The sequence below is a fragment of the Liolophura sinensis genome, chromosome 10, assembly GCF_032854445.1.
Source record: "Liolophura sinensis isolate JHLJ2023 chromosome 10, CUHK_Ljap_v2, whole genome shotgun sequence".
Classification (NCBI taxonomy): domain Eukaryota; kingdom Metazoa; phylum Mollusca; class Polyplacophora; order Chitonida; family Chitonidae; genus Liolophura; species Liolophura sinensis.
This window is the reverse complement of record NC_088304.1, coordinates 9,367,124-9,379,281: the sequence shown is the minus strand read 5'-3', so window position 1 is coordinate 9,379,281 and position 12,158 is coordinate 9,367,124. Positions and strand designations below refer to the sequence as shown.

At 44.2% G+C, this 12,158-nt stretch overlaps 2 protein-coding genes across 2 annotated transcripts in view; both read right to left on the bottom strand.

Annotated features, from left to right (window-relative positions):
- LOC135476317 (mucin-3B-like) overlaps positions 1-10,448 on the bottom strand; it is a 31,259-nt gene extending 20,811 nt beyond the window's left edge. Inside the window, exon 1 of the mRNA XM_064756310.1 lies at positions 77-10,448. Coding sequence (XP_064612380.1) covers positions 77-10,448 — 10,372 coding nt within the window. The remainder of the gene's footprint in view (positions 1-76) is intronic.
- The window catches only part of LOC135477231 (uncharacterized), a 68,792-nt gene that overhangs the window by 25,120 nt on the left and 31,514 nt on the right, over positions 1-12,158 (bottom strand). The gene's annotated exons all lie outside the window — the stretch shown is intronic.

Here is a 12,158-nt window from a genome sequence, read left to right as displayed (position 1 = left end):
GTCACTGATATGGTGCTGCTTTCAAAGCTAACGTCTGCAGGCGATGTCATTGTAGACAAAACTCCAGAAGTATCACCATCCGTAACAGAGTTCTTTGTTTCCCTTAGCTGTGTCGTGCCAGATGTAGTCCTGTCCTGTGGCGCGGTTGTGCTAAATAAATCCGTTTGCATTGTTTGGTTTTGGCCGCTATCTGTAACACCACGGGAAACTGTAGATGATGTGGTGTTTTCTTCTCCAAACGTCATCCCTGAAGTACTGTCTGTTAAGGCAGTTGTATTAGCTACAGTAAATGATGTATCTGTAGTAAAGCCTATAGTTTCGTCCCGCGAGCTTGAGGTGTCGACAACCACAGGCGTTGTAACATCACTAGAAATAGTAGATTCAGGAGTGCCTGCAGAGCGCGCCGTTTCTTCTGACGCAAATGTGGCCGTTGGTAAATCACTACTGGTAAAGGTCTCACTGATAACAATCGTACTTGCGGTGCTTGGTGAAACAGAAGAATCTGTACTTGACAAGAAATCTGTTGGAGAAACCCCAAAATCCGTCGTCCTTTCGCTTTCGCTAGAACTTGCCGACGTTTTCACAGATGCAAATTCTGTTGTACCCGTTACATCAGTAAACTCTTCTGTAGTCATGTCATCCGGTAAAGTTGGAGAGATAGTTTCGCCGGTTACACTTGATGGTATGTCTGTTGATGGCAAAGTTGAGAACGTATCTTGGAACACAGGCGTCGATATGTCGTCAGAAATAGTGCTTCCTTGTGATTCCTCAGTTGACTGTCTTGCAGTGGATTCGGTCACTGATATGGTGCTGCTTTCAAAGCTAACGTCTGCAGGTGATGTCATTGTAGACGAAACTCCGGAAGTATCACCATCCGTAGCAGAGCTCTTTGTTTCCCTTAGCTGTGTCGTGCCAGATGTAGTCCTGTCCTGTGGCGCGGTTGTGCTAAATAAATCCGTTTGCATTGTTTGGTTTTGGCCGCTATCTGTAACACCACGGGAAACTGTAGATGATGTGGTGTTTTCTTCTCCAAACGTCATCCCTGAAGTACTGTCTGTTAAGGCAGTTGTATTAGCTACAGTGAATGATGTATCTGTAGTAAAGCCTATAGTTTCGTCCCGCGAGCTTGAGGTGTCGACAACCACAGGCGTTGTAACATCACTAGAAATAGTAGATTCAGGAGTGCCTGCAGAACGCGTCGTTTCTTCTGACGCAAATGTGGCCGTTGGTAAATCACTACTGGTAAAGGATTCACTGATAACAACCGTACTCGAGGTGCTTGGTGAAACAAAAGAATCTGTACTTGACAAGAAATCTGTTGGAGAAACATCAAATTCCGTCGTCTTTTTGCTTTTGCTAGAACTTGCCGACGTTTTCACAGATGTAAATTCTGTTGTACCCGTTACATCAGTAAACTCTTCTGTAGTCATGTCATCCGGTAAAGTTGGAGAGATAGTTTCGCCGGTTACACTTGATGGTATGTCTGTTGATGGCAAAGTTGAGAACGTATCTTGGAACACAGGCGTCGATATGTCGTCAGAAATAGTGCTTCCTTGTGATTCCTCAGTTGACTGTCTTGCAGTGGATTCGGTCACTGATATGGTGCTGCTTTCAAAGCTAACGTCTGCAGGCGATGTCATGGTAGACGAAACTCCGGAAGTATCACCATCCGTAGAAGAGCTCTTTGTTTCCCTTAGCTGTGTCGTGCCAGATGTAGTCCTGTCCTGTTGCGCGGTTGTGCTAAATAAATCCGTTTGCATTGTTTGGTTTTGGCCGCTATCTGTAACACCACGGGAAACTGTAGATGATGTGGTGTTTTCTTCTCCAAACGTCATCCCTGAAGTACTGTCTGTTAAGGCAGTTGTATTCGCTACAGTGAATGATGTATCTGTAGTAAAGCCTATAGTTTCGTCACGCGAGCTTGAGGTGTCGACAACCACAGGCGTTGTAACATCACTTGAAATAGTAGATTCACGAGTGCCTGCAGAACGCGTCGTTTCTTCTGACGCAAATGTGGCCGTTGGTAAATCACTACTGGTAAAGGTCTCACTGATAACAACCGTACTCGAGGTGCTTGGTGAAACAGAAGAATCTGTACTTGACAAGAAATCTGTTAAAGAAACATCAAATTCCGTCATCCTTCTGCTTTCGCTAGAAATTGCCGACGTTTTCACAGATGTAAATTCTGTTGTACCCGTTACATCAGTAAACTCTTCTGTAGTCATGTCATCCGGTAAAGTTGGAGAGATAGTTTCGCCGGTTACACTTGATGGTATGTCTGTTGATAGCAAAGCTGACAACGTATCTTGGAACACAGGCGTCGATATGTCGTCAGAAATAGTGGTTTCTTGTGATTCCTCAGTTGATTGTCTTGCAGTGGATTTGGTCACTGATATGGTGCTGCTTTCAAAGGTTAACGAAACTCCAGAAGTATCACCATCCGTAGCAGAGCTCTTTGTTTCCCTTAGCTGTGTCGTGCCAGATGTAGTCCTGTCCTGTGGCGCGGTTGTGCTAAATAAATCCGTTTGCATTGTTTGGTTTTGGCCGCTGTCTGTAACACCACGGGAAACTGTAGATGATGTGGTGTTTTCTTCTCCAAACGTCATCCCTGAAGTACTGTCTGTTAAGGCAGTTGTATTAGCTACAGTGAATGATGTATCTGTAGTAAAGCCTATAGTTTCGTCCCGCGAGCTTGAGGTGTCGACAACCACAGGCGTTGTAACATCACTAGAAATAGTAGATTCAGGAGTGCCTGCAGAGCGCGTCGTTTCTTCTGACGCAAATGTGGCCGTTGGTAAATCACTACTGGTAAAGGTCTCACTTATAACAACCGTATCCGCGGTGCTTGGTGAAACAGAAGAATCTGTACTTGACAAGAAATCTGTTGGAGACACACCAAAATCCGTCGTCCTTTCGCTTTCGCTAGAAATTGCCGACGTTTTCACAGATGTAAATTCTGTTGTACCCGTTACATCAGTAAACTCTTCTGTAGTCATGTCATCCGGTAAAGTTGGAGAGATAGTTTCGCCGGTTACACTTGATGGTATGTCTGTTGATGGCAAAGTTGAGAACGTATCTTGGAACATACGCGTCGATGTGTCGTCAGAAATAGTGCCTCCTTGTGATTCCTCAGTTGACTGTCTTCCAGTGGATTCGGTCACTGATATGGTGCTGCTTTCAAAGCTAACGTCTGCAGGCGATGTCATGGTAGACGAAACTCCGGAAGTATCACCATCCGTAACAGAGCTCTCTGTTTGCCTTGGGTGTGTCGTGCCAGATGTAGTCCTGTCCTGTTGCGCGGTTGTGCTAAATAAATCCGTTTGCATTGTTTGGTTTTGGCCGCTATCTGTAACACCACGGGAAACTGTAGATGATGTGGTGTTTTCTTCTCCAAACGTCATCCCTGAAGTACTGTCTGTTAAGGCAGTTGTATTAGCTACAGTGAATGATGTATCTGTAGTAAAGCCTATAGTTTCGTCCCGCGAGCTTGAGGTGTCGACAACCACAGGCGTTGTAACATCACTTGAAATAGTAGATTCAGGAGTGCCTGCAGAACGCGTCGTTTCTTCTGACGCAAATGTGGCCGTTGGTAAATCACTACTGGTAAAGGTCTCACTGATAACAACCGTACTCGCGGTGCTTAGTGAAACAGAAGAATCTGTACTTGACAAGAAATCTGTTGGAGAAACATCAAGTTCCGTCGTCCTTCTGCTTTCGCTAGAAATTGACGACGTTTTCACAGATGAAAATTCTGTTGTACCCGTTACATCAGTAAACTCTTCTGTAGTCATGTCATCCGGTAAAGTTGGAGAGATAGTTTCGCCGGTTACACTTGATGGTACGTCTGTTGATGGCAAAGTTGAGAACGTATCTTGGAACACAGGCGTCGATATGTCGTCAGAAATAGTGCTTCCTTGTGATTCCTCAGTTGACTGTCTTGCAGTGGATTCGGTCACTGATATGGTGCTGCTTTCAAAGCTAACGTCTGCAAGCGATGTCATTGTAGACGACACTTCGGAAGTATCACCATCCGTAGCAGAGCTCTTTGTTTCCCTTGGCTGGGTCGTGCCAGATGTAGTCCTGTCCTGTTTCGCGGTTGTGCTAAATAAATCCGTTTGCATTGTTTGGTTTTGGCCGCGGTCTGTAACACCACGGGAAACTGTAGATGATGTGGTGTTTTCTTCTCCAAACGTCATCCCTAAAGTACTGTCTGTTAAGGCAGTTGTATTAGCTACAGTGAATGATGTATCTGTAGTAAAGCCTATAGTTTCGTCCCGCGAGCTTGAGGTGTCGACAACCACAGGCGTTGTAACATCACTAGAAATAGTAGATTCAGGAGTGCCTGCAGAGCGCGTCGTTTCTTCTGACGCAAATGTGGCCGTTGGTAAATCACTACTGGTAAAGGTCTCACTTATAACAATCGTACTTGCGGTGCTTGGTGAAACAGAAGAATCTGTACTTGACAAGAAATCTGTTAGAGAAACATCAAGTTCCGTCGTCCTTCTGCTTTCGCTAGAACTTGCCGACGTTTTCACAGATGTAAATTCTGTTGTACCCGTTACATCAGTAAACTCTTCTGTAGTCATGTCATCCGGTAAAGTTGGAGAGATAGTTTCGCCGGTTACACTTGATGGTATGTCTGTTGATGGCAAAGTTGAGAACATATTTTGGAACACAGGCGTCCATATGTCAGAAATAGTGCTTCCTTGTGATTCCTCAGTTGACTGTCTTGCAGTGGATTCGGTCACTGATATGGTGCTGCTTTCAAAGCTAACGTCTGCAGGCGATGTCATGGTAGACGAAACTCCGGAAGTATCACCATCCGTAGCAGAGCTCTTTGTTTCCCTTCGCTGTATCGTGCCAGATGTAGTCCTGTCCTGTTGCGCGGTTGTGCTAAATAAATCCGTTTGCAGTGTTTGGTTTTGGCCGCTATCTGTAACACCACGGGAAACTGTAGATGATGTGGTGTTTTCTTCTCCAAACGTCATCCCTGAAGTACTGTCTGTTAAGGCAGTTCTATTAGCTACAGTGAATGATGTATCTGTAGTAAAGCCTATAGTTTCGTCCCGCGACCTTGAGGTGTCGACAACCACAGGCGTTGTAACATCACTTGAAATAGTAGATTCAGGAGTGCCTGCAGAAAGCGTCGTTTCTTCTGACGCAAATGTGGCCGTTGGTAAATCACTACTGGTAAAGGTCTCACTGATAACAACCGTACTTGCGGTGCTTGGTGAAACAGAAGAATCTGTACTTGACAAGAAATCTGTTGGAGAAACACCAAAATCCGTCGTCCTTTCGCTTTCGCTAGAACTTGCCGACGTTTTCACAGATGTAAATTCTGTTGTACCCGTTACATCAGTAAACTCTTCTGTAGTCATGTCATCCGGTAAAGTTGGAGAGATAGTTTCGCCGGTTACACTTGATGGTATGTCTGTTGATGGCAAAGTTGAGAACGTATCTTGGAACACAGGCGTCGATATGTCGTCAGAAATAGTGCTTCCTTGTGATTCCTCAGTTGACTGTCTTCCAGTGGATTCGGTCACTGATATGGTGCTGGTTTCAAAGCTAACGTCTGCAGGCGTTGTCATGGTAGACGGAACTCCGGAAGTATCACCATCCGTAGAAGAGCTCTTTGTTTCCCTTAGCTGTGTCGTGCCAGATGTAGTCCTGTCCTGTGGCGCGGTTGTGCTAAATAAATCCGTTTGCATTGTTTGGTTTTGGCCGCTATCTGTAACACCACGGGAAACTGTAGATGATGTGGTGTTTTCTTCTCCAAACGTCATCCCTGAAGTACTGTCTGTTAAGGCAGTTGTATTAGCTACAGTGAATGATGTATCTGTACTAAAGCCTATAGTTTCGTCACGCGAGCTTGAGGTGTCGACAACCACAGGCGTTGTAACATCACTAGAAATAGTAGATTCAGGAGTGCCTGCAGAGCGCGTCGTTTCTTCTGACGCAAATGTGGCCGTTGGTAAATCACTACTGGTAAAGGTCTCACTGATAACAACCGTACTCGCGGTGCTTGGTGAAACAGAAGAATCTGTACTTGACAAGAAATCTGTTAGAGAAACATCAAGTTCCGTCGTCCTTCTGCTTTCGCCAGAAATTGCCGACGTTTTCACAGATGTAAATTCTGTTGTACCCGTTACATCAGTAAACTCTTCTGTAGTCATGTCATCCGGTAAAGTTGGAGAGATAGTTTCGCCGGTTACACTTGATGGTATGTCTGTTGATGGCAAAGTTGAGAACGTATCTTGGAACACAGGCGTCGATATGTCGTCAGAAATAGTGCTTCCTTGTGATTCCTCAGTTGACTGTCTTACAGTGGATTCGGTCACTGATATGGTGCTGGTTTCAAAGCTAACGTCTGCAGGCGTTGTCATGGTAGACGAAACTCCGGAAGTATCACCATCCGTAGAAGAGCTCTTTGTTTCCCTTAGCTGTGTCGTGCCAGATGTAGTCCTGTCCTGTGGCGCGGTTGTGCTAAATAAATCCGTTTGCATTGTTTGGTTTTGGCCGTTATCTGTAACACCACGGGAAACTGTAGATGATGTGGTGTTTTCTTCTCCAAACGTCATCCCCGAAGTACTGTCTGTTAAGGCAGTTGTATTAGCTACAGTGAATGATGTATCTGTAGTAAAGAATGTAGTTTCGTCACGCGAGCTTGAGGTGTCGACAACCACAGGCGTTGTAACATCACTTGAAATAGTAGATTCACGAGTGCCTGCAGAACGCGTCGTTTCTTCTGACGCAAATGTGGCCGTTGGTAAATCACTACTGGTAAAGGTCTCACTGATAACAACCGTACTCGAGGTGCTTGGTGAAACAGAAGAATCTGTACTTGACAAGAAATCTGTTAAAGAAACATCAAATTCCGCCATCCTTCTGCTTTCGCTAGAAATTGCCGACATTTTCACAGATGTAAATTCTGTTGTACCCGTTACATCAGTAAACTCTTCTGTAGTCATGTCATCCGGTAAAGTTGGAGAGATAGTTTCGCCGGTTACACTTGATGGTATGTCTGTTGATAGCAAAGTTGACAACGTATCTTGGAACACAGGCGTCGATATGTCGTCAGAAATAGTGGTTCCTTGTGATTCCTCAGTTGATTGTCTTGCAGTGGATTTGGTCACTGATATGGTGCTGCTTTCAAAGGTTACCGAAACTCCAGAAGTATCACCATCCGTAGCAGAGCTCTTTGTTTCCCTTAGCTGTGTCGTGCCAGATGTAGTCCTGTCCTGTGGCGCGGTTGTGCTAAATAAATCTGTTTGCATTGTTTGGTTTTGGCCGCTGTCTGTAACACCACGGGAAACTGTAGATGATGTGGTGTTTTCTTCTCCAAACGTCATCCCTGAAGTACTGTCTGTTAAGGCAGTTGTATTAGCTACAGTGAATGATGTATCTGTAGTAAAGCCTATAGTTTCGTCCCGCGAGCTTGAGGTGTCGACAACCACAGGCGTTGTAACATCACTAGAAATAGTAGATTCAGGAGTGCCTGCAGAGCGCGTCGTTTCTTCTGACGCAAATGTGGCCGTTGGTAAATCACTACTGGTAAAGGTCTCACTTATAACAACCGTATCCGCGGTGCTTGGTGAAACAGAAGAATCTGTACTTGACAAGAAATCTGTTGGAGACACACCAAAATCCGTCGTCCTTTCGCTTTCGCTAGAAATTGCCGACGTTTTCACAGATGTAAATGCTGTTGTACCCGTTACATCAGTAAACTCTTCTGTAGTCATGTCATCCGGTAAAGTTGGAGAGATAGTTTCGCCGGTTACACTTGATGGTATGTCTGTTGATGGCAAAGTTGAGAACGTATCTTGGAACATACGCGTCGATGTGTCGTCAGAAATAGTGCCTCCTTGTGATTCCTCAGTTGACTGTCTTCCAGTGGATTCGGTCACTGATATGGTGCTGCTTTCAAAGCTAACGTCTGCAGGCGATGTCATGGTAGACGAAACTCCGGAAGTATCACCATCCGTAACAGAGCTCTTTGTTTCCCTTAGCTGTGTCGTGCCAGATGTAGTCCTGTCCTGTGGCGCGGTTGTGCTAAATAAATCCGTTTGCATTGTTTGGTTTTGACCACTATCTGCAGCACTACGGGAAACTGTAGATGATGTGGTGTTTTCTTCTCCAAACGTCATCCCTGAAGTACTGTCTGTTAAGGCAGTTGTATTAGCTACAGTAAAAGATGTATCTGTAGTAAAGCCTATAGTTTCGTCCCGCGAGCTTGAGGTGTCGACAGCCACAGGCGTTGTAACATCACTTGAAATAGTAGATTCAGGAGTGCCTGCAGAACGTGTCGTTTCTTCTGACGCAAATGTGGCCGTTGGTAAATCACTACTGGTAAAGGTCTCACTGATAACAACCGTACTCGCGGTGCTTGGTAAAACAGAAGAATCTGTACTTGACAAGAAATCTGTTGGAGACACACCAAATTCCGTCGTCCTTTCGCTTTCGGTAGAAATTGCCGACGTTTTCACAGATGTAAATTCTGTTGTACCCGTTACATCAGTAAACTCTTCTGTAGTCATGTCATCCGGTAAAGTTGGAGAGATAGTTTCGCCGGTTACACTTGATGGTATGTCTGTTGATGGCAAAGTTGAGAACGTATCTTGGAACACAGGCGTCGATGTGTCGTCAGAAATAGTGCTTCCTTGTGATTCCTCAGTTGACTGTCTTGCAGTGGATTCGGTCACTGATATGGTGCTGCTTTCAAAGCTAACGTCTGCAGGCGATGTCATGGTAGACGAAACTCCGGAAGTATCACCATCCGTAACAGAGCTCTCTGTTTGCCTTGGGTGTGTCGTGCCAGATGTAGTCCTGTCCTGTTGCGCGGTTGTGCTAAATAAATCCGTTTGCATTGTTTGGTTTTGGCCGCTATCTGTAACACCACGGGAAACTGTAGATGATGTGGTGTTTTCTTCTCCAAACGTCATCCCTGAAGTACTGTCTGTTAAGGCAGTTGTATTAGCTACAGTGAATGATGTAGCTGTAGTAAAGCCTATAGTTTCGTCCCGCGAGCTTGAGGTGTCGACAACCACAGGCGTTGTAACATCACTTGAAATAGTAGATTCAGGAGTGTCTGCAGAACGCGTCGTTTCTTCTGACGCAAATGTGGCCGTTGGTAAATCACTACTGGTAAAGGTCTCACTTATAACAACCGTGCTCTCGGTGCTTCGTGAAACAGGAGAGTCTGTACTTGACAAGAAATCTGTTGGAGAAACACCAAATTCCGTCGTCCTTTCGCTTTCCCTAGAAATTGCCGACGTTTTCACAGATGTAAATTCTGTTGTACCCGTTACATCAGTAAACTCTTCTGTAGTCATGTCATCCGGTAAAGTTGGAGAGATAGTTTCGCCGGTTACACTTGATGGTATGTCTGTTGATGGCAAAGTTGAGAACGTATCTTGGAACATACGTGTCAATGTGTCGTCAGAAATAGTGGTTCCTTGTGATTCCTCAGTTGACTGTCTTGCAGTGGATTCGGTCACTGATATGGTGCTGCTTTCAAAGCTAACGTCTGCAGGCGATGTCATGGTAGACAAAACTCCAGAGGTATCACCATCCGTAGCAGAGCTCTCTGTTTCCCTTAGCTGTGTCGTGCCAGATGTAGTCCTGTCATGTGGCGCGGTTGTGCTAAATAAATCCGTTTGCATTGTTTGGTTTTGGCCGCTGTCTGTAACACCACGGGAAACTGTAGATGATGTGGTGTTTTCTTCTCCAAACGTCTTCCCTGAAGTACTGTCTGTTAAGGCAGTTGTATTAGCTACAGTGAATGATGTATCTGTAGTAAAGCCTATAGTTTCGTCACGCGAGCTTGAGGTGTCGACAACCACAGACGTTGTAACATCACTAGAAATAGTAGATTCAGGAGTGCCTGCAGAGCGCGTCGTTTCTTCTGACGCAAATGTGGCCATTGGTAAATCACTACTGGTAAAGGTCTCACTGATAACAACCGTAGTCGCGGTGCTTGGTGAAACAGAAGTATCTGTACTTGACAAGAAATCTGTTGGAGAAACACCAAATTCCGTCGTCCTTTCGCTAGGACTTGCCGACGTTTTCACAGATGTAAATTCTGTTCTACCCGTTACATCAATAAACTCTTCTGTAGTCATGTCATCTGGTACGGTTGGAGAGATATTTTCGCCGGTTACACTTGATGGTATGTCTGTTGATGGCAATGTTGAGAACGTATCTTGGAACACAGGCGTCGATGTGTCGTCAGAAATAGTGGTTCCTTGTGATTCCTCACTTGACTCTTTTGCAATGGATTCGGTCACTGATATGGTGCTGCTTTCAAAGCTAACGTCTGCAGGCGATGTCATGGTAGACAAAACTCCGGAAGTATCACCATCCGTAGCAGAGCTCTCTGTTTGCCCTGGCTGTGTCGTGCCAGATGTAGTCCTGTCCTGTGGCGCGGTTGTGCTAAATAAATCCGTTTGCATTGTTTGGTTTTGACCACTATCTGTAACACCACGGGAAACTGTAGATGATGTGGTGTTTTCTTCTCCAAACGTCTTCCCTGAAGTACTGTCTGTTAAGGCAGTTGTATTAGCTACAGTGAATGATGTATCAGTTGTAAAACCTACAGTTTCGTCCCGCGAGCTTGAGGTGTCGACAACCACAGGCGTTGTAACATCACTTGAAATAGTAGATTCAGGAGTGCCTGCAGAGTGCGTTGTTTCTTCTGATGCGAATGTGGTCGTTGGTAAATCACTCCTGGTAAAGGCCTCGCTTATAAGAACCGTACCTGCGGTGCTTGGTGAAACAGAAGAATGTGTACTTGACAAAGAATCTGTCGTCCTTTCGCTTTCGCTAGAACTTGCCGACGTTTTCACAGATGTAAATTCTGTTGTACCCGTTATATCAGTAAACTCTTCTGTAGTTATGTTATCCGTTAAAGTTGGAGAGATAGTTGTGATATTATTAGATACAGTTGTGCTTTCCACGGTCGTTTTTGAAGCATTCAATATGATATCTGTAATACCAGATGGTTGCTTACTTGATATTTGTTTGAACACGTCCGTTTTTGGTAAAGTTCCTTCTGGTGATTTTTCTGTTGTCGGTGGCGTTTGTGATATTTTTGTCATAGGGTCCGTTGTTGTCGTTGAAGTAGGGAGTGGGATTTCTGGCTGCAGTGGCGGTGGGCCTCTGGTAGTAATAGTCGTGGATAATTGCTGTATTGTGGTATCAATGTCTGGTAAGTTACATTGAACCATGTGGGAGAAGTTACAAGTGAGAATGCTCTGATCCCACAGGGTTCCTGGGCCACACTCAAACTGCCAACCGTAAACTCCAACGCATCGTATAAATTTTTTGCAACTTTCTGGGTGAGGATAAAATCCCGGTGCTTTTCCTGCGCAGACGTTATATGGGAGTAATTGTGTGTCCACTTCGAAAAATGTCACTGAAAAAGGAACATAAGACGCTTTGTAATTTACCCATTTGAGTGACGAAATTTGGGCTAAAATAAACTAGTTATATTAATATTTATATATATATATATCAAAGTTTGCCAGGTACATTAACTTTTCTGTTAAAAATGACTGTGAATATATAACAACCTCTGAGTTTGACCTCTCCTTAAACAGGTCTGTGAAATTTAGTAAAGAATTATTTATTTCCTCTCTTCTTACATCCCACGAAAAAGCTTTGCAACTGTTTATACTTACTTTTATATTTAACGGAAAGTTCCAGGCGGCAAGATGGAAAAGCATTATTGAAAACATTATGCTCAGGTATATGAGGCACAAAGAAAAAAACGACTTTCTTTAAAGGAGATGGTACTCATGACAGTCATGAACCGGAAGATGATTTTACGACGTCATGGCATCACAACTGATATCCATTAGTGCTTGACAAAATGAATGAGTGCTTAGGGCACAGAGAAGATTTTTCAGTATTCTTAACCAGAAGAAAAAATATTCACAAAGTTTCACGTTGTGATGACGTGAAATTTTTTTGACAATTATTTTGACAATAATGGCGTGCGTGATTAGGTTCGATTTCAATGTTTTTCATCGATGTACAGGGGCTTATTCATAAAGTTATGGTCTTTATGGAATCATTTTTGTCGTAAGTGTCAGCAACTATATCTTAAGTTTATTCTGGAGCTCTTGGAATAATTTCTTTGGACTATATATGAACCACCCACC